The 22,353-nt window shown below is 34.1% G+C and overlaps 2 protein-coding genes across 2 annotated transcripts; one reads left to right on the top strand and one right to left on the bottom strand.

Annotated features, from left to right (window-relative positions):
- Nucleotides 1-3,753: 3,753 nt before the first annotated feature.
- On the top strand, nt 3,754-13,608 carry LOC102591255 (plant UBX domain-containing protein 7). Its single transcript, XM_006354954.2, has 10 exons — nt 3,754-4,014; nt 5,460-5,584; nt 5,690-5,803; nt 7,566-7,761; nt 9,840-9,917; nt 10,040-10,108; nt 11,625-11,768; nt 11,892-12,021; nt 12,501-12,766; nt 13,167-13,608. Exons 1-10 carry the CDS (start codon nt 3,913-3,915, stop codon nt 13,329-13,331), a joined length of 1,389 nt encoding a protein of 462 aa, XP_006355016.1. The 5' UTR covers nt 3,754-3,912; the 3' UTR covers nt 13,332-13,608.
- Nucleotides 13,609-14,137: 529 nt separating this feature from the next.
- On the bottom strand, nt 14,138-20,181 carry LOC102590905 (outer envelope pore protein 37, chloroplastic). Its single transcript, XM_006354953.2, has 6 exons — nt 19,685-20,181; nt 17,520-17,609; nt 16,916-17,098; nt 16,065-16,159; nt 15,428-15,548; nt 14,138-14,518 (listed from the first exon to the last, which is right to left on the bottom strand). Exons 1-6 carry the CDS (start codon nt 20,084-20,086, stop codon nt 14,387-14,389), a joined length of 1,023 nt encoding a protein of 340 aa, XP_006355015.1. The 5' UTR covers nt 20,087-20,181; the 3' UTR covers nt 14,138-14,386.
- Between the last annotated feature and the right edge of the window lie 2,172 nt (nt 20,182-22,353).

The raw sequence follows: 22,353 nt of genomic DNA, 5'->3' as shown, positions 1-22,353 counted from the left end.
TTGTGATTGTGGCTTGTTGAATGGATCGGGTGTTGCGTTCCGACACACTAGCTTGGATAGTTGCCACGTTCCGGCATAATCATTGGATCGGGTCTAACTGTTTGAGTTTGGGTTCCATGAGAGGACCAATAACTTGATATAACTGTGCTATTTGAGAATTGTGAAACTGTACGTTGTTCTTAAATGGTGATAATATTATATATGTTCGATATATGCATGTGATTATGTTGTTGTATTGACTTATATGTGTTACACTTAGTGGGATAGCCGCGTGATCCTACCAGTACACTGTGGTTGTGTACTGATACTGCACTTGCTCTTTCTTTGTTGAGTACAGGGCATCTTCAGGCGGCTATCGACAGACCTCACTTAGAAGATTAGTGATCCTAATCAAATTCAAGGGTGAGCCAGTTCTTTCAGGCTTCCATGAGTTTTCCCTTCGTCCATGTCCACATTTCGGACTTAGACTTTCTAGTTATTTGATTAGTTCATTAGTTTGGAGTTGTATCCTTTCTTATTTAGACTTGTTGAACTTTAGATGTTTTGGTACATTGACTTTCAGGTTCTAGGTATATTTCCGCATTGTGTAGTTGTTAGATCTTTTGAAAGTTTATGGGAACTTTTGTTTTTAGCTATTTAACTTGCTTCCGTAACTTAAATGCTTTAGTTGTTGGTTTAGTTGCTTGGTTTGGGTTATAGTAGTAGTTCTCCCACCAGAGGGTTAGTGTGGGTGTCAATCACGACGGTCTGGATCGTGACAGTTGTTGTCATGCAACAAGTAATTAAATATGATCAATTATGACATCCATCATAAGTTTGTACTTGATTTTTTATTTATATATATATATATATATATATATATATAGTTAATTAGAATAAAACTTCTCTATACCAAATGAATGAAGAAATTCGGGATAACGTTGGACTGATCTCCGTGATGAACAAGATGATTTTTTTTTTTTATAAGATTTCTTACAAATCAACTGACCGTTGGAGAGGACCAACATAACATTAAATTGTGGTACAAAAAACAAGGTGAAGCGTACTACAAATAGGACTTCATCTATAACAATAGGGTTAAAATAGTAACTTCAAAGTGGGTAACGTGTACTGCTTTCGATAAAACAGGTGTAGCACATCTCTTCATGTCAAAAAATTGGAACATTCGAATTCATATTGACTCTCTTAATTGACTTTACACATGCATATTTTTTCTTCCAATATTTTGCAGTTTCAAGATCTTAAATGCTTAAACATTAGTACTGTTTTCTTAGCAATATGATACAATTTTCTCAAAGCGTTTGTTTCATGTATTCATTTTGGTTGAATAGATACAATTGATGTGTTAAAATCTTTTTCATCTGACCAATAGTGAAAAAATAGAAGATAAAAAACTAACAATTTAATAGGAATACATAAAAATGTTGATGCTAGGGGAAGTTCGGAAAATGGGAGAGAGTAGAACAAATGTTGTTATGTTGGGGGTAATGGGAGCATTGTATAATTAAGGCTATTTGTTAGGACCTTTTTTCTTAACCTGGAGTTTGTTGCTCAAGATTAGCTACTAACTCCTAATTTTTTTTTATATCATATGTGAAATAGAAGGAGTAATCTCATTATGTAATATAATAATATTGTGTTAAACTGTTGTCATATGCTTCTTATAGAGTTATATACTTGGTATGTTGTCTTCTTCTATTTGTAGCATGATAGTTTGTTATTAGAGTTTTGTGGCACGATAATTGAAACATTTTAGACTAAGCGGTACACTTTCTAAAGAAAATAAATCAATTGTATCTTTTAGAATTTCAACTAATTGATTTGATTCTCTATGTTTTGCTTATTGCCTTTGTTAGTTTGACAAATAAAAATAGTAGATGAAAAATTGAAGCTTTCGCTTAATTCTAAGTATGATCTCTAAAATGCTTGTGACTATCTTGCGCAAATACTTATACCTAATTTAATTTCACATCAATTCTCTGAATATTTTTACTCCTTCCACGTCCTTCATTAGAAGTGAAACAAATATTTATTTTGTAATTCACAAGCCTTTCATTTTAGTTTTCATATAACTATCTTATTTCTTTTGACTCATGAGTCTAATTGTGAATGGATGAAGTATGAGATGTAGATGAGACGAAGAGAAACATATATTTTTAATACGTGCTCTTTCTATGACCCCAAGATTAAGAAGCACAAGGATACTAAGTTGTTCTATTATATGCTAATGCAATAAAAAAAAAATATCAATGATTTGGACAACACAAATTGGTGAAATGTGATGTTATTCAGACTCATGGTCTGATTTGATTGTGATATGTTCAAAGAGTCGAACTGCTCGGTACTGACAAGTGCAACCTTTGATGGTAAGCAACTGATATTATATATATATATATATATCAATATTTTTAGCTATGCAAGAAGGAATAATTAAGCCAATGGACTTGATTTTGTTAATCCTCGAAGCACCCAAATGCACATCCTTTCTTGAACTCGTGCTAGCCCACATAGTTGAGACATATAAACAAGAAGCAAGCTGAAACAGGTGTTGCAAATGAAGCTCTGAAATGGTTGTTGAAAGTTAGCGGTTTTAGCATTATTTTTGCACTTATTGTCAAGAAAAAGTTGTATTATACCAATGTTGTAAAGAGAATTCTTGGTTAACTTTATTCATTTCAATAACATGTTGGGCCCGTGCATCACACGGCCATCCCATTCTAGTAATATCAACTTAATTGATAGACCCAAATAAGTTGAACAAATAAATAAATTTATTAATAACCCGCTCAATCTTTGACAAATTGAACAAGTTATGTTTTATAGACAAATTTTACCACTTCTAATAATATATAATATATTCATTTTTCATGCAAATAGACAACCTTATCTTCTTTTTTCTTACAAGTAACCTAAACAAAAGGAAGAGAAGAAAAAAAACAATCATTTCTTAACATATAGCGAAACGTGTAAGATACAATATATTGTAAGTGTGACGCTCCAAATAAAAATAGAAGCGTGCCTAGTTATCAATAAAATTAAGTTATGTAAATAATTTATTCGAATAAGTTAGAAGACATTTTTTGTAATTTTCCATATACAGATTTAGAGAAAATAATAAGCATGACCCTTTATATTTGAGGGTAAATTTTAAATAATTTCATTTAATATGTATTAAGTAATTCTAGTTCTTTTTAAGTATATCAAATAGTTCATTTAATATGTATGTATTAAACAAACTCCATTTCTATAGATGAACTAAGATATCACCTTGTTACTAGATTTTCAATTTTTTAAAATTTATATTTAATACATTTCTCAATATAAAATACAAAGTTTATGCGAAAGTTACTAAATTTCGAGAACCCATTCCTACCACTCTAAATCCACCCTTATTCTCTTGTCAACGCTTTTGCCGAGCTCATCACATTAGACTAATTTAGTAAAATTCATATTTTTTTTTTATGTAATTTTATAAGTTATTAGTTTATTACACAAAAATATTCATAACCAAATACGAAAATAAACCGAGTAACCTCTTTCTCTAGCCAAAAATAAGAGGCCATTTTTATTATTTTCTCTATATTTTTTACAATAGTGTTGGGATTTATTTTTTTAAAAAAAAACTACAATGAAGCTTTTTGTAATTAGAGCAAAACTAAGTATAAGTATATGTATATATAAAATATAAAATATTAACCAAAAAAATTTAAAAATATGTATATATATGAAAACTATATAATATAATATAAATTAATATTACGATAGAAATTCCCTTTTCTGAGCCGGAGAACGAAACGAACAGATCGGTGTGTTGCAGAAGAAATCTACAAAAGGGTAAAAATTCTTCAGAATTAGGGTTTCCGTTTTCTCTTTCTAAGTAGTTGCCGCCGGTAAATTGAACAGAGAGAAGCCATGGACGGCGTAATGTCGGCGTCGGACCAGCAGATGTTAGTTTCTTCTTTCCTCGAAATCGCCGTTGGTCAAACCGCCGATACTGCCCGGCAGTTCCTCCAGGTTTCAAAATTTCTGTTTCTAGACTTGCTTAATATGAATGCATGTGTTTTGCTTTATGTGGTTACTGATGATAACAGATCCGGTATTGAACTCTCCGGCTATGGCTGTGGACTAGTGTGCGATTTGAACTTTATTTTACTATATTCGAAGTGCGGGTTGTAGATGTTGGGTCCTAATTGCTTTAGGAGAGTTAAAGTTGTATGCTTTCAGCATTTTCATGTTGAGATATAGAATTAATCAATTTGAGCTTTAGTTTTTGTTCTTTGTGTTTTTTTTGTTGTTTAAAGATCCGAGCTTTATAAAGAAGAATTTATTTGTAAAAAGAAGATTCGAGCTCTGTAAAGGAGAATTTTGGCTGTTAATGGCTTCGGAGTGATGCCATTATAGCTCTATGGCACAAAAAGAAAATAGCTTTAAATGGTAGAAGTTGGATCAGATGTTCTTTTATTTCGTTCTTGACCTGCAAGTCTATGAAATGTTTTTATTTTGAATTAGATTATGGCTTTAGGCTCATAGAAAGAACTGTGTTAACAGTTTGAGTGCATACAGATTTGGAATTTGGAACAATAATTCAATGATCCTACCATTTATAATGACAATGGTTGGATAAATTTCGCACCTCTGGGGCACTAGTCAAGGATGAATATGTAGTTGAGGTGCACGCGACCTTCCGGACATAACCATTATGAAAGAAAAATTAGCATCTTTGGGGCCTAGTATGTTATGATGTATGCCCAATTTTACGTTCTATCTTTATCTTGTTCCTAAAATATGAGATGGTATGAAGAGTTTAAGTAGTAGCATTTTATACATCAAGAGAGTTTTAAACAAAGTGGAGGTACATAAGTCTCAAAGCCATCTCATACATCATATGGAAAGTGGTTGGAACGTAACCCAAACATCACATACAAATTCTGAGAAATGTTATCAGTTTAAAAAGAAATAAAAATGAGATGGTGTGAAAATTGTGGAGGTTTTATGAATTTAGGGGTTTCTTTTTGTTTGGCACATGTTCAGCATTTAGGAAAGGAGGTGGGTGAGAGTTGTACATTGGATTTCATACTTTTTTGAGCCGTTGTCAATTGTGCTCTTCCCTTTTGTTAGACCTTCTGATTCTACATCACACATAAGTTAATTTTGTTTAGCTTTGCCGGCAACTTATTTTGTGATCGTTTTAGTTGTTGGGTGTGAGGATATATTTATCTTGTGTATTGGTTATAACACGAGTCAATGGGTGGAAAATAAGCAGATAATTAAATGCCGAGTAGGTACTGATGGCATTGACCTTTCCTTTATTTTGGCTCTTGTAGCATCTTGTTTTCATCAGGGGCCTATGCAGAATATTGAGTTATGGTGCAATTGGAATTGACAATTTTTCTTCATTTTGGTAATTTTTAGAGCCTAGTTTCTAAATGGTGGAGATTGTAAATATTGTGTGCGTGCAGGCAACAAGCTGGAAGCTTGAGGAAGCAATTCAGCTTTTCTACATAGGAAATGAGAGTGGGGCAGCAGCATTTTTTAACTCTCCACAATTGGGGAATGATGCACTTCTTGGTGATCCAAGCTTGAGGTATTTTAAATATAGATACCCTTTGATCTTTCTATTTTAGTTATTCTTTTGTCCTTTTTATTTACTATTTGTATTTTTGCAATTTTTTTCTTTCTTATGATCCAGTGGAGTTGTAAATGACTCAGTAGACACCAATTTGGTACAAGGTGATGGAGATGATGTGCGTCCACCTTTACCTGTAAAAAGGGAAGTTCTTTATGACAATGCGGTACTTTATGGGTATGCTGTTCAACTTCTCATGCTTCTAAACTACTCTCGTTGTCTATATGTGAGAGCCTTTAGTTTTTTTCTCATTCTCCTGTTTTGCTGGACGTTAGCATGGTCATTTATGTCATAGATACTATCACTTTAAATTCCATATGCTAGAAAATATGAAGACCGAGAGGTTTTAGGAACCTGTAAACACATCCAGGTAGGTTGTGGGCAATGTACACAAAAGTGTCTTACCTTCTTGACCTTTGGTTAGGAAGGGGTTTACCCTTTCGGATCCCTATGGAAAGGAGAGAAGCGGTGTTTGGTCAAGTTGTGATTTTTCTTAAATCCAATTTAAATCTAATGTTTAAACTGCTAATACTAGTTGTAAAAATTCTTGTCTCTTATGTGAGGCATCATAAGGTCTCTCATATTGATATTTATCTATATTACTTTAAAAGTATGGAGGTCCTTAAAAATGTTGATTGAAATATTTTGCCCTTCATTAAAAGATTTTACAATAGAAAAAATTGTCATTTACTATTTTTTCTCAAATTATTATTAATATATACAAATAAATCTAAATTATAAGATGTCTATAATTAAGATTTGCCTTATATTAATTATATATTAAAATCTAGAATTTTAGGCTGTAACTACATTATTTATGTAAATTAGCTAGAGATGACACTACCATAAAAATTTGATACCATAATTCATTTTTACTTTGCAAAAGAAAAATATTTTTTCCCGTACTTAGGTAACCCCTTTCTTGGAGGAAAATGTTTTGGACATCTATGAATTAAGGATCCTTCCTCTCTACAACATCATAACATACTCAACGTAGTCCTCAAATGAAGTCTTGTTTAGGAGGAGATCATTCTCCCAATAGTTTTATACTTTTTTTTATATTAGTCATATGTAGGTCAGTTGACCAAACCACTTTAATATATGATGAGATTTTTATAATTTCTCTTTGTTATAATTTCAAGGTTTCTTTGTTGACTTCCCCACGATGCCCTCTTATTTCGATCCCAACAATATGCTCATAATTTGAATGCAATCGTATTCTAAGGGTATATCAATAGCTTGGACTAACTGATGACACAATTTGCATGACAAATCAGCCAAAGTTTGTGAAATATGCTACTAACGGCTTTTAGAAAAAAAGAATACACAAAATTGTACTCGCAATCTTGATGATAATATCTTTTTTTAAATATTTATTTTGTGATTGCAATTTATTTTTTTGATATATATGTATATATATATATATATGTAAATTTGTGTCAAACTTCTCATTTAAATGAATATGCTAAATATACGTGCATGCACATACGCCAAACTAGTCTAGGAAAAAGTGTGTTCCCTCATTATTATAGATATCTATCACTCAGAATAATTGATGCTGCTCATAAATTAAACCTTCTATTGGTCTCTTCTTCCTCTTCATGTCTCTCTTTTCATTATTATGGTTATGATGCAATCAAGTTATACCATGAACTGTACTCATTATTCTGTCAGTGCAAACCACTCGACTATCATACCTCTTTCATAAGTGGTATGGCTCTTTCTTTCCATCTCTTGCAATATCTGGAGTGTGAGTCTGTGCAGTACATGCATTTAGATTGCTAATTAACTGTCTTGACAAAGAATACTAGTGGTTGTATGCATTGCTATTCTGTACTATTTTGCTGTTTCATTTTCTAATATTCTTTCTGAAGGATGTTTCCTCCCTTTCATTTGTACCCTTTTTTTTTGTTTAATTGATTTTCTTTGTGTTCTTTAGTTCTTCGGGAATGGGAGGTTCATCACGTGAACCTCGTCTAGTAGTTCCCTTTCGCAACTTTGAGGAGGAAATGAAGCATCCGGGAGTCTGGGAGGCAGAGAAACGTTCTACTTCTACAGCAGATGCTGCTCAAGACAATCTTGCTTCTTTGTATCGTCCTCCTTTTGCCTTGATGTACCATGGGTCTTTTGAGAAGGTAAGTGGACCTTATCAATGGAAGATTTGTCATTCCTGCTTTAGTAAATAGTTCATTTGTTTCTGTGGTGATTTTCCTTGCTATTGTTGCTCTTGCGAGGAGTTTTCTGGATTTATACATTTGAGATTTATGCCGGGTGGGTTCTGTCAACTATTGAGTAGACAGGTGGAAGATTTATATGTTACCCAAAGAATCTTATAATGCTGTGGCATTTCAAAAGTCAAAATTAGTAATAGAAGTTATTCCCTTTACAACTAGTGATGATGATGGTTACTTGTGCTCCCTTATTCAAGTAGAGGGGTAACAAAGTAAATTGCAATGTTGTTGGTTTTGGCTTTTCAGAGATGTTAGATGTCAAATTTTCTTATTATTATGCTTCTAGCATTGCTTCTTTACTTTTTATTTTATCCTAGTTATCATATTCCTTTACTAGTAACTTGTAAAGTTTACAAGCTTTGCACGTGTGTATCACTTTAATCAATAAATGTATTTAAAAAGAACAAATTTGTTGTGTGTATATTATATTATTAAGTACAGAACTTTAAAAAATAACATTACATGGTCTACGCATCCCTCTCTTTTGTTCTTTTTTTGGTTGGTTTAAAAGTGTATGCATTAATATAATACGTATCAAAAAAAGAAGAGCGTTTGCATTTATATACTTATCAAAACAAAAGAAGAAGAGTGTTTGCATTAATAACTAAAAGCACCACCATGTACAATAAATATACTGAAATAGGAAGTCTTACTAAAACAAGTGACTTTCCATAAACATCAGCCTACTATCTGAACGAAAGGGGATATTTTGAAGCGCCAAAATTTGAGAAAGTAGGATGATATAATATCTTTTCAAGAAAATGATGCGAGAACCCGCGGAAGAAGAAATTCTCACAGGCCCTTATTTCAAAGTTTCAGATTCGATTCCAAGGCAGCTTTTCTTTAGGAGGAAAGAGCGTAAACTCGACTCTAAAAGTTTCAGTTGCCTCCCTCTCTCCGCCCTATAACTGAAAAAAAGGGGCACGGCGAAAGGACTTACGCTTTGCACCTGAAGGAGATTCTCCAGTTGGGTACAGTGCAAAGCAAGAGGTGGAAAGTTTTGTTAGAAATTCTGCCTTATTCCATGAGATCTAGAAGCACTTCTGCAACTTTCTCTCTTCCCTAGCGCTCTTTTTTTTGACTTTTTCAAAGGGCAATGAAGGCCTTCCTTATAAGTTCTCGCTCGATCGAAAGGATATAACACATACGAAACCTTAGCTTCGCTGACTTTATGAGGTCTAACCTTCGCCACGACATTAGTGGCTTAGCTCTTCGCGCCTTTAGCGAAGTCCCTCCTTCCCAACCTCTCCTACAACATCCATTTCGTCAAAGAAGGACGGCAAAGAAGAAGGGCCCTGTTCCTATGGGTTCACGTGCTAAGGCTCCACTAAAAAATGCTCTTTTTCAAGAGAGAGGTTTAAGGCGCATTAATCACGGTCATCCTCACCTTCCTCCGGCTTATCACCGGCAGTCTGTTCAGGGTTCCAAACTCAACGATGGCAACTAAACACGAGGGTTGCGCTCGTTGCTCCTTAGACGAAAGAGTGGTCTTTCAGGATTGGTCGTTGGATACTCTTAGGGAAGTAGGGAGTCTTACAAAAACAAGTGACTTCCCCATGAACAGCAGCCTACTATCTGTACGAAAGGGGATATTTTGAAGCGCCAAAATTTGAGAAAGTAGGATACTGTTAGGATCTATGAACTGGGGTCATTTGTTCTTTCTAAAAAGGAAAAACTATGTTGAATAGCAATCTTTATTAATGTTCTGGAGGGCTGTATTTGTTTTACTGCATTGAATTGATTTTTAATCCATTTGTCTTATGCCTATCAAACTGGTTGTTCTAAACTGTGGAAAAGAACAATTTTTTTCTTCTTGAAATTGGTAACATGGAAAAGAACAAAATCTTGCGTCAGTGGTTGCTGTCTCTTGTTTTAACTTTTTGGGTTGTACTAAATTATGATGTTTTTGCTAAGGGAGTACATTACTACTTCACCTAGTTCCTTTGTTGGATGTTGTTACACTGAATTATATGTAATTACAGGCAAAAGATGCTGCTAGAGCGCAAAACAAATGGCTCTTGGTGAATATGCAGTCCACGCGAGAATTCAGCTCACATATGGTATATCTCTTGACATCTCCTCCTCTAAACAAAGATATTGGGAACATAGTAGCTGAGCCAATATAATCTTTTCCTAGTTATGTCTGTGACTCACTTTTGGTTTGTGTAACCTGCTTTTGAAGCTTAACCGAGACACTTGGGCTAATGAGGCTGTTGCCCAGACTATCAAAAGTAACTTCATCTTCTGGCAGGTTGGCGCTCTTCCTTTCTTTATTTCTTTCTTTTAAACTACTCCCTTTGTTTCAATTTGTTTGTCTGGTTTTAACTTGGCACGGAGTTAAAGAAAGTAAAGAAAACTTCTTAATCTTGTGTCTAAACCTAAAGATATGTAGAATGTACCAAAATGTCCTTCCATCTTGTGGTCTTAAGTGATATGTGGGTTGCCAAAAATGGAAAGCGACATTCTTTTTGAAACGGATGAAAAAAGAAAGTAAAACGAACAAATTGAAATGGAGAAAATAGTTTGGTAGTCAGAATTGCATTCTGTTTTACCAGTGTGCCTCATCTTTTATGTGTAACTTAATAGATTTGCTAGATTTATCTCCAAAGGTCACTAGAGCTGTTAGAACTTCTTGTGCTGAAGTCTGTTAGAAATTTGGCTCTGTATGTTGTCATGTTAGACGACATCAATAGAATCTTTTGGTCTTGAAAGAAAGCAAAAGAACGAGAAACTATGGGTGTGTTCGGTACGAAGAAAATGTTTTCCATGGAAAATTTTGACCAACTGAACACACCCTATGTGCATACTTTTTCCACATGTAATGTTAATGTGCCTGACTCAAATGCCAGGTTTTGCTGTATCACTATCCCCTCTAGTTTGAAATACATGAGCTTCTTTAGCCTTGAGCTTGGACAGGGGAAGGAAGTAGGAAAAAATATGGTTCCACACTCGCTCAAAGGAGCACATGGCATGCAGTCCTTACACTCCTGAAGGTGCCTGGGTAAATGTTTGGAATAGATTGTGGACACAATCCCAAATACATTTCTGATAACTTTGACGCTATAGCTAGCAGCTAGAGATAAGACCGCCAATGGGTATATAAGTTTGATGTTAGTCTAGCTTCCTAGTGAACTCGTAATGGACTAGCCTACATGGTAAGATGTAAAGAGTTAAAAGTTCTTAGAAGAAGTAGAACAGTTGGTAGATTTCCTAGGATCTATGTAATTATGGTTTTAGATTGTAACTTTTTGGAGGTAGCCAGCATACCCTTAATGCTGAAGAATACAACTTTAACTTTATCAAAAAAAAAAAGAGTTAAAAGTTCTTGAGAGAACTTGGAAACAGTTATTAGTGTGAGCAACTTTTAACTACCAGACTAAATGGGGACCCATAAACTGTTCCATTGAGAGAGCAAAGTTTCAATTCATATATCCATGCTGAACATCTGGCCTGTAGAATCTGTGTCACAATCTTGGGTTTGTACTTGCAAGAGCTGATGGAAAAGACACAATGGATAAAGCTGGCAGTCTCCTTTGTTCTATTTGGGGTGATTTTCTGAAGGGGATACTAAATTACTGTCATTTTACTGGAAGTCCCAAAGGGCTACATTATTCTTGTCATCATATTGGCTGCATGGTTCTGAAAGTAGTAGTTTTAGTTACTTCTGTGTTTTTCCCTTCTTTTTTTTTTGGTTGGAGTCGGAGTAGTTAAAAGTCTGAAAAATGTCTCTGTTTCACCCAATGTTCAGTTTGCTTGTTTGCATGCAGGTGTATGATGATACTGAGGAGGGCAGCAAAGTTTGCACGTACTACAAGTTAGATTCTATGCCTGTCGTATTGGTAATTGATCCTATAACAGGTCAGAAGATGCGTTCTTGGCGTGGAATGGTTCAGCCAGAAACTTTGCTAGAGGTTCGTTGTTGTTGTTTACCTTGTTCTACTTGCTTACATAAGTTGTAGGAGTTGAGTAACTTTGTGTGTTTATAACAATCTAATACAACTGAGGGGAACCGATATTATTATTTTCTGATGCAGGATCTCCTATCCTTCATGGATGCTAGCCCCTCAGAATATCATGTTAATCTATCTCATAAACGACCCAGAGAAACTCCTCAGGCACCTCGTCATCCTCAACCTCAGCCTCAGCCTCTGCCTCAGCCTCAGAGTAAGTTTAATGTTTTTCTAATGCTGTACAAAGTAACAGGTTTCAGTTTTTGAGAAGAGCTATATATTGCAAAGGCAAAGTGAAACTTTTTAGTGAGGTGACACTCAACAACAACATACCCTGTGTAGTTCCACACAGTGGGGTCTACAAGTTCATAATATGGCCTCGAAACTCATGTAAAGAGATCATGACAGTTTTCGAAGTCTCTATGTCATTCATCTTTGATTTAAACCTTATTATGCAGAGAGAGTTATATCTGCAGTCCATGTGAGCCAAGCGCATGAATGTAAAGTGCTTGTATGTAGCTTACCTTCATATAGACAAAGGAGTTACTTGTCTTGACCAGCAACCACATTGGACATGTCTCAAGTTGATAACCGCCACCTCCACCCAATAAAAAATAGAAATGTATAGAAAAATTTAAATAGGCCGTGCTCAATCCAGATTGAATCTCATTTATAACACTTTGTTTTGTGCAGATGAAGTTGGAGAAGAGGATGAAGAACTACAACGAGCATTGGCAGCCTCTATGGAAGGTATAGAAGATTCTGGTTCAGTTGCCTCTAAAGAGACTAATGAAGCTGCCAGTGATGTTGTAAAAGAGGAGAACTTGATAAAGAAGCCTTCTTATCCACCTCTACCTGAAGAACCCAAGGGTGACAGGAACCTTCTCTGCAGAGTTGCAATTCGCTTTCCTGATGGACGCAGGCTTCAAAGGAATTTCTTACGAACCGACTCAATTAAGGTTAACCTTTATTTTAATTTCCCTGTTTACTAGAGTTGATGCCTCTCAAGTTTGGCTTGTGGTTTATTCTGATTTGATCTCCTAGATTCCAGTCTTGTAGGCTAACATGTCAGCTTTGTGCTTATAGATTTACAAATTCTTTTCAAAGAGTTCAGCATATGATATTTACATTTACAGAAGTTGAATCTCCTGAGCCCACGAGGGTACAGCGTCTTAGTTAGATTTAGTATTTCTCCATATAATACAAGAAAACTAAACTGCATCTGATAAAGGCACGATACTCTTTAGTAATGTAGTGATTTCCTTGTTCTTTTGACACGATATGTGTTAACCTTTACCAATATGATTATTTGAAGTCCCTTGGAATGCAGCCGTCTTATGATGTCTTCTCTCTTTTCAGCTGCTATGGTCCTTCTGTTCAACTCAGTTTGAGGAAGCTGAGTCGAGGCCATTCAAATTCACGCAAGCAATTCCAGGTGTATCAAAGTTTTTGGAGTTCGATAACAACATGACCTTTGAGGAATCCGGTCTTGCCAATTCTATTATTTCATTCACTTGGGAGTGAGCAATGGATTTTATTTATAGTTGCTCAGTAAAGATGTCAATGTAAGAGGGCCTGTTCCTACTGCTCGGGTGCTTTCTGCGTTATCTACTTATTTAAGAAAAGAGAAAAAAAAAAAAAACAGAAAAAGTTGCTTTCTGCCTTTACTTTTTTTGCTGTTATTTTACTTTCAAATATAGTATCTTGGTTTTGAATTTGTATAAGATGGTATGAAGTTTGTACATTTTGCTAAACATGTACATAATTATGATTAGTTCTTGGTGGCTTTTAGTCTTGTCAATTTTATATCTTTACCATATATTATGATGCTATTTTTTGTTTATATCAATAGAAGAACACATTAAATCCCCATTTCGAACAACCCCTAGAGATTGTGATCCAGACCTTTAGTATCATACAAGAAATGGCTAAGCTAAATACCTTAATTTTGTATAACTATGATATCAAATATTCACTGATCAAAATATGCATATGGTAGAGAAATTTCATCCATCTAAGTCGAGTTACTAAATGTTATTTTCTTGTTCCTTTTTAGAGGACAGTGTTGTGCACTTGGGAAACTATAACAAAAGATTAGAATATTATGAAATAATTAGTGTGAATATCCATTACTCTATAAATAAATCTCCCATTTTTCACCTTCATAACCTACCCCATGATCTCAAATAGGTTAAGTTCCATATACATTGCAACCCCTTATATCCCTCAATATAATCCTATAAAAAATAGTTATATTAGATACTCCATCACATTATACAGACTTGGAAAATACTTTAAAGACAAAAGAAAAAAGCTTGAAACACATAGAAGAAAATTTACCAAAATCTCACTCAACTGAAAGAACAGGGTTTATTGAGTGCAAACATGATTGGTTTTAAAATTGTTGTTAAGCTTTAACTAGCATATATGAGAGTAACAACATAAATGAATATGGTAGGAAGGTTCAGAATTTGCGACAGATATTTTTTTTTTTTAGGAGTGAAAACATCCATTTTCCACTGTAAACAACTATCTCGATACAGCAGGGTAAGAGAGTGGGGGTCTTATGTCATCATAGTTCATATATCCCACCTCTTCTTCGCGCGGAACATCAAAGATGAAGATGTAATGTCATCTTGAGGCACTTGAAGCATAAATTGTACTTTCATCTTCATGGGAGCTGTCTTTGCTTTTCCGCTTTCCTCGCCAACCTAAACAAACAGAAGAACATGATATGAAAATCCATGCTATAGACTACGATTTCAAAGAAAATGATGCATCATTCAATCATATGTACTCCTTATAGAGTGAGCAATTAGGGCAATGCACAGTTTCGTATTCTTTCCATTTTGTTATGCATCCAATCATTAGATAAATAAGCATCTGTATACTATAAGATTATCACACAACATTGTTAGTGCCTCTTTTTCTTTATTTCCTGTCATCAGGATCAATATGTAAAATGGATGAAACCATATCAGGATCTTGATCATAAGCTAAAGTATTCAGTATTGTGACAAATGTGCAGCAGCCAGAGTACGTGGAAATGACAAGAAATAATGGGGTTATCAGGTTCCATACAATAAGATGAAACCAAAAAGAATCACATGAGACAATCATAAAGTAAAAGAATCTTTTAACATATGAATGTGAGATCTGCATATCATTGACAAACCACTGCAATAAACATACTTTGGGGGGGGGCGGGGAGGGAGGGGCTGTTCCAATAAACATTCTTCAGAACTGATTAAATACAAAGGTGTATACCTCATCTTAAGACGTTAGATTTTTTTTGACTGTGGGGTTTATTTACATAGAGAGAAAGAGACTTTCCTTTTTGATTGTTTCTACCTTTAATTATTGTCATAGTGTTCGCGCTAGTTTCCCTCTAGACATTAAGAACAAAAACTTACAAAAAAGGGCAAGTAAAACTTCAATTGTTAGAAAAAGAACTAATTTGAAGAAATGAAAGGAACATGTCAAAGCTATCAACGTACTTTTTTGATAAAGGCTGTCAATGAACTTGAAGATAACTACCAAGGCAAATTAAAGCAGCATAGCAATTAAAGCTCAAAAAGCAGTTTGTCCCCATTTGTGAAAGGGTTGCCAACAAAACTTACCCAAAGAGATGCCCACCCAAGTCGCACTTCCGAATCATAACCAGCTTTAAACTTGAAGTCTTTTCCAATATTGTGTTTATAGACAGTGCTCCAGTAGTTTGTGTCCAAATTATACCAGTAGCTGACCCCAGAAAAAAATTATATCAATAGAAGAACATCCATTAAATCTCAATTTTTTTCTAAAAATGTGTTAGCAGTTAAAAGAATCAAGTTCATGAATACAAAACTTATGGAAATCGATGGTAAATGTTGTATATCCATGAATTTCACAAAGGAGCTGATATATTCAACAATCTGCAGTTGTAATCATGAGAGGAACTTTTAAACTTGGAGCTATATTTCCATATTAAGAAAAAATGTATTATTATGTCTATACGACGCTGCATGAATCAGGCGGTGTAATAGCAGTTCCCACCCTTATGGTATATTCAGGAAAATAAAGGTTCATTATCCGAACTCCAGAATAATCTCACTATAACAGTTTCTAATCAAACAGTGACATCTGATATATAGTACATTTTCTTTTGTAAGTAAACAAAAGGTACTAATGTTAGATATGATATGCATATGCATAGGAAAATCATAATCTACCAAACAAACATTGAGGTTAAATGGAGATAGAGAGTGGGGACATCACCTCAACTTGTCTGAAGGACCGAATTGACGCTTGAAGGTAAATGACATTGCATTTGAAGGCAAGGAAATGCTAGGAATAAATGTCATTTGCTCATCCTGAAACATAGGAATGGTCAACTCCAAATATAGATTCAAATGTAGAGAGAAACTTCCAAACCATATAAATTACGGAATCAGATGCTGCAAGTCTTTAAGATAATCAATTTTGGTGTGCATTCTAGATACACAGAGACAGAAGAACTGAGGTGATCAATCGAATAAAAAAGAACGTGCAGACCTATTCAAAGAGAATGCAAAGGAAAAAGTTTCAGAAAAATACATAACTAAAAAAAAAACATTTAATCTGATTTACAGCATAAGCTTCAGCAACAAATATTGTTATTTCAGACACCATCAATTTCTACCACAGGTTGTCGATTTAAAGAGAGGGGAAAAACAGATAAACAGCTATGAGAATCCAAAAGATGAATTTGCCACTCTAGATATATGATATAATTCTCTTTTCACCTATTAAAGTGAAACATGAAACAAATCCTTCATAAAACACTAAAACATAATGCAAATTTAGTATTGTCACATGTTGGTTTACTAAATTTGCTTCACTTCACATGTTCAGCCTAAGAAATATGCTTCATGTGCTCTCCTTTCAAGAGTAATAGACCACCTTGTGTATATCTAAGAGAGAGATAGAGCATTTCATCTGGTGTACAACTAAATACCAAATGATATAAAACAGTGACCAACAGCTTAACAGCCAAGAAAGAACTCAAGAAAAGCATAAAGGACTGGACATCTGCAATCCAATAAAAGTTGGGTCAAAACAAAATGAACAAGTAGTGAAAAAGAAACTACCTTAAAGCAGTATCTCAGATCCAAAGCTTCATCCTTGTATTTTGCAGTACAAACTCCATTCATGATCTGGCCTTTGAGGATTCCATTCACTGATAGTATTCTCTTAGCTTGTTCCTCCTCCTCCTCCTCCTCTTTCTCCTCTAGTGAAACTTCACCTAAAGGAAATCTGATGGTTGCTCTTGGCTGCAGCAGGATTGATTATAGAATGAATGAGACAAAAATGTTAGATAAAGCACAGATAGAGCCAAACTCAGGTGCCAGTCTTCGTCAAACATAAGATACTAATAGCATTCTGAAAATCTAAGCTTTCTCATCACTGTCCCAACAGAAAGGTAAGATTTTATTGTATAGCACAACTGCACAACAATATACGATGCTATATCTATCAGTAATGAAGTGCCAATCAATATGTTTAGACACGAGCTTAAGAAGCCATAAGTACTGTAAGCTCAGTTTACATTCCCTGTAGTCTTCTCAAAGGTAAATCAGGAACCATAGTCAATATTATAAACCTACAGAATGTTGATAATATCTTCAACAGTTATTTTTCTCAAAGATAACATTGAATCCGAATCGAAAACTGTACATAGAGATACGGTCATACCTTGCCAATTGCTGGAACAGCAGAAGACAACTCAAACTTGTAAGCTGGACCTGCCAGATCAGCTACCATTGCCAATTCTCCTTGTTGCGACTAGTATGACCAAAAGAAGTGTGAGTGAGAAGTGGTATAGTGCACATAAAGCATGAAAACAGAAGCAATCATATCACATACTAGATAGTAATACGGAGACTGAAGCAACACATAAACGAGTCAAAGTGTCACATGTATTTCTAGAAAACTAGAGTTTAATAATGATCCTGCAACATCAATTAGCAATAAACTTGTCAATAACTTCAGCACAATTTAGATTCACAACAGGATGGCACATAAAAGATAGGAAAGAAAGCATGTATATCTTTATATGTGCCAAGTTATCCAAACTCCGTATTGTCTACTTCCTCCACCCCATTTTGTATGATGGTGTTTGACTGGATTAGGAGTTTAGGTTATAACAACAACAACATAGTGGGATCTGAGAGGGTAGAGTGTACGCAGACCTTACCCCTACCTCAGAGGTGAGGTAGAGAGGTTGATACCGATAGACTCTCAGCTCAAGACAAAACAATTTTAGAAAAAGATGTAATGGAAGTACAAGAGACGATAGAAAATAACAAAAAACAACAAATAGTAGCAGAACAGTACTACAACAATAATTCTAAAATCAAACTACACAAAACAACAGATAGTAAGGGCAACAAGAGAATACACTCCTACTTGTATAGATGCACTCCTACCTACTCACCTTCCACCCTAGTTCATGTCATCCACACCTTCCTAAATTACAATGTGGAGTTGCACAAGAAAATAAGATAATCAAGATACAGAGTTTCTATACTGTTTAAAGCTTGCACCAGATGGGAAATGGGAAAAGCATGAGACAGTGCAAGTGGGGGATTTGGGCTAGCCTCCCGCCTCACATTCATACACAAATCAATAAGCCAAAACAAATGTACTCCATTTATCCCCCTTTTTTTTAATAATCGAGAAATCCGTCTGGAACCAACCTTTAGGGCCAACTGTAGCATTCTAAACTAGGGGATGATGGGACCTCCCCTCTACCCTTCTCAACTATATACTCGACTTAGTTCGCTTGACACAAGGCTTGAATGCATAAACTTGAACCTGTGACCTAAGACACAAGTCTCTCAACCTTTGTCAAGTGAGCTAACCCTTGGGGACCCATTTATATGACACTAATACAGTTTAAGGAGTCATGTTTTCTTTTACTTCGACTTTTTGAAACATTTCCTAAATATAATCATAATAAATCATGACTTGCATTACTTCATAGATAATTTTCAACTATGTATCTTAAATTTCAAAAATATTGAACAATGGATATAGTATTAACCTGAAATAAAGCCGTTTCATTGTATCTTACTCAAAATATTGGGAAGGGATATCTAAATTAACATAGAACTAGGTAGTATAAACTTTGAATATAGATGATATCTATATAAATGGAGGTTATATATATGGAATAATGAAATCCCACATGTGGATACATACACACATAAATCTGCCGATATCGGATCACCATCATTGATTTGGAACAGAGACAGTATAAAATTAGACAAATAAAAGGTCAAACTGTACTGAATACAAAATCACATAAATATAAACACCCCTACAGTAGCAGAACAAGTGTTATACAAAGCACTGAAAGCAGTAAAGTTCACACCTTCACAACACATGCAGTATTGAAATTCAAACCAGAAACCAATTAAAAAACATCAATATATTTAAGATTTGGTGAGGCAAGCGATGTACTCTTTGATTAGGATTTATAAAGCAAAAGGGCAGCCCAATGCACTAAACATCCCCTATTCACGCAAGGTCCAGGCAAGCATTTTCTAACAATGTTCAGCTTAGATTACCTTTTTAGTTTCCAAGAATGTAAACATTTCAAAAATAATAAGAATCCATATTCTATTTTCAGAGACTACTCCACGAAATAGTGGTAAGGTCTGTGTACACACTACCCTCCCAAACCCCACTTGTTGGATTATTCCGGATTTATTGTTGTTGTATTCTATTTTCAAATAAAATTAGAAACCAAATAAAGGTCAAGCTGCATAGAATTCAAAACTCCATAATCAAAACACAAACACCAATACTCAGTACCCACAAAAAAAGTGTTACATAAAACAATATAAATTTCACACCTTTACTTCATGAACAGCCTTAAACTGCAAACCAGGAGCCACATCAAACGAAGCATTGACAAGAGCATTCTTCTCTTCAATATCATAATGAAGTGACAAATACTTCGAAGTTAACGCCAATTGAGGATCCGATAGCTCACCCTTACCATTATTCTGAAATGAAAACTTCAACTTCGCCAAACTATCCAGCACTTTGCATGAAACTCTGTGGAAGAATACAGAGCTATCGCTGTCAAACTCCGTCGTCACTCTTATCTTCGGCCGTTGCCGGAACCATACCGCTGGAACAAATCCACCACCGGTAGTCACCGGCGGTGATTCCGGTGGAGATGAAGGCGGTGCCGAGACAATTAAGGAGTTAGGGTTTGGTGCGGATTTCAATTCTAATTTGGATTCCGCCATTAGAAAATGAAAAATTTGTAGAAATTTTGTGCTTTTTGTATGAGAGAGAGTAGAGAGGGGAGAGTGGACTTAATTTTAGGCGGAAATGTATATGAAGATTTATTTCTATTTATTACCTTCTTCTAGGAGCTATTTAACATTCTGTTTCGACGGTCGGTATCTATTGTTTTATTCTCCATCCATTCCATGTGACAACATTTGATCGGGTACGGTGTTTAAGAAATAAATGAAGACTTTGAAATGTTTATCAAATTGCCCCTTCAAAAATAGTCATATTAAAAAGTAGATTGACTTTTCTCATAAATGTATTGGAATACTATCTTTAAGATTAAGTGGGACCAATAAGGATAAAAGAGGAATTGCACCTTTAAATATTTACCATATAAGGAAAATGTGACATTCTTTTTGGAACTGACCAAAAAGGAAATGGTGTCACATAAAATGGGACAAAGGGAGTAATGTATAATTATAGTAGTTAAATAGTATCTCATTTGATAACAATATTCTAATATTGTATAGTGCCCAACATTCTCTTATATGCTTTTTCTTTGATAACGATGTTCTACTCTTATGTAATAGTCATACAACGAATCTTGAGAAGCAAAAGTTCTTTGTGGAAAGAAGTAAGATATTGTATTGTGTTGTGTTGTATTAGTATTATATTTTTTTTATTCACTATAGTATTTGAATAGATGGTATTGTTCTTCGTAATTACATAATGTCACATATCAATAGTTTAAAGAATAATCTTACAAGAAAAATAGGATATGAGATAAAGTTATTGTTGAAAGGAAAGGTAAAAGATAAAATGATGGAAATAAAAAAATTAAGGTAACGCAATAACATTAAATTTGTTATATAAATGGACTTTTCATTGTTAACTAGTGATGAATTTAACGATACAATACAATAAATGAGTTTTAGTATTCTATTTTATGTTTTGATACCCTAGATAGGTTGTTATTATTGAAATTTATGGACTAAATTGTTTACTAAAAATTTGTTCAACCAAACATGATAAAATTGAAAGACTTAATACATAATCAACCACTTAAACTTATTAGAATATTTCATACACTCAAATTAAGTCATATTCCAATTGAATATCTCAACTCCTAATTAAGTGTTATAATTATTTAATCAATAGAAAAAAGTGTTACAATTTGACACTTTGGGTTCAAATTTTGAATGAACCTTTTTGTATGTGTCCTCATTCGTCTGTTTGGTAATTAAGTTAACCACATAAAATATGTTGTAATGTATTTGTCTCAATAAGCCGCTTAACCTCAGACATTTTCTACCTAAGGTTGATGCATACAATTAAATGAGATGTCATATTTCATGTGGTTAATTTAACCACTTTATAGACGAATGAAAATACACAAATATTTTTTATACGAAAATATCTAATTGAAACACTTTATTAGAAATTGAAGTGTTTAATTGAAACATAACTTAATTTGAGTGTCTAAATAAAATATTCTAACAAGATTATGGAGTTGACCATGTATTAAGCAAAAAATGGAGAATGTTTTCCTCCATATACCAATTACACACCCGACATTATTTGGGTAATTGAATAAAAAAACACTACACAATTATTGAGTTCCCACATTATTATTATTATAACAATTACACACAATCTAATCTCACAAATGAAATTTGAAAAGAATAATTTATGCTCACATGAGTCACACTTATTTGTATCTTGTACACTACATCAGAATTGATTTATAGTGGTAATTAATTGACGACAATAATTTAATAGTCTCAGTTCACAATATATGTTTTTAGAGGCAATTACTGGTGACAATTACATTTTAACACTCTTTGTAAATGCCAAAACCTATATCAATATCGGATTCAATAACAATTAACTAATACCGATAAATACCCTCTTTATTAATATGTTGGGTTTGAAAGAATCAAGGATTCATGCAAAAGTTTACAATTATAAATCATATTGATAAATCAAATGACACAAAAAGTTGTACTAAAAGATAAAATATTATTATATGATTTGACCAATTGACCTACATGTGAAAAAAACTAAGAAAATACTGAAACTATTGAGAGAAAATATCTCCATATACAAAACTTTTGAAATGATTATAGATGCTATTATGTTCTTCTGATATAACAAAGAGGTCTATAACTTTTCCTTTCACAAAAAGTTAAAACACTTGATAAAAATAAAAATCATGGCAAAACTCTAACACATATTTATTACGGCTAAATATAAGTATATAATCGTATCTATGTTGTGA

Source organism: Solanum tuberosum, unplaced genomic scaffold (assembly GCF_000226075.1).
Source record: "Solanum tuberosum cultivar DM 1-3 516 R44 unplaced genomic scaffold, SolTub_3.0 scf00189, whole genome shotgun sequence".
Taxonomy (NCBI): Eukaryota; Viridiplantae; Streptophyta; class Magnoliopsida; order Solanales; family Solanaceae; genus Solanum; species Solanum tuberosum.
This window is presented reverse-complemented; position numbering and strand designations above follow the sequence as displayed.

What these genes read in the sequence shown, in the direction of transcription:
- LOC102591255 (XM_006354954.2), top strand. Translation starts at nt 3,913, where the DNA reads ATGGACGGCGTAATGTCGGCGTCGGACCAGCAGATGTTAGTTTCTTCT. An exon ending in GAGAATTCAGCTCACATATG is followed by an intron (nt 9,918 to 10,039) that starts GTATATCTCTTG and finishes CTGCTTTTGAAG; the next exon opens with CTTAACCGAGACACTTGGGC. An exon ending in AGCCAGAAACTTTGCTAGAG is followed by an intron (nt 11,769 to 11,891) that starts GTTCGTTGTTGT and finishes TTTCTGATGCAG; the next exon opens with GATCTCCTATCCTTCATGGA.
- LOC102590905 (XM_006354953.2), bottom strand. Translation starts at nt 20,086, where the DNA reads ATGGCGGAATCCAAATTAGAATTGAAATCCGCACCAAACCCTAACTCC. An exon ending in AGGCTGTTCATGAAGTAAAG is followed by an intron (nt 17,610 to 19,684) that starts GTGTGAAATTTA and finishes TGGTCATACTAG; the next exon opens with TCGCAACAAGGAGAATTGGC. An exon ending in CTGTTCCAGCAATTGGCAAG is followed by an intron (nt 17,099 to 17,519) that starts GTATGACCGTAT and finishes ATCCTGCTGCAG; the next exon opens with CCAAGAGCAACCATCAGATT.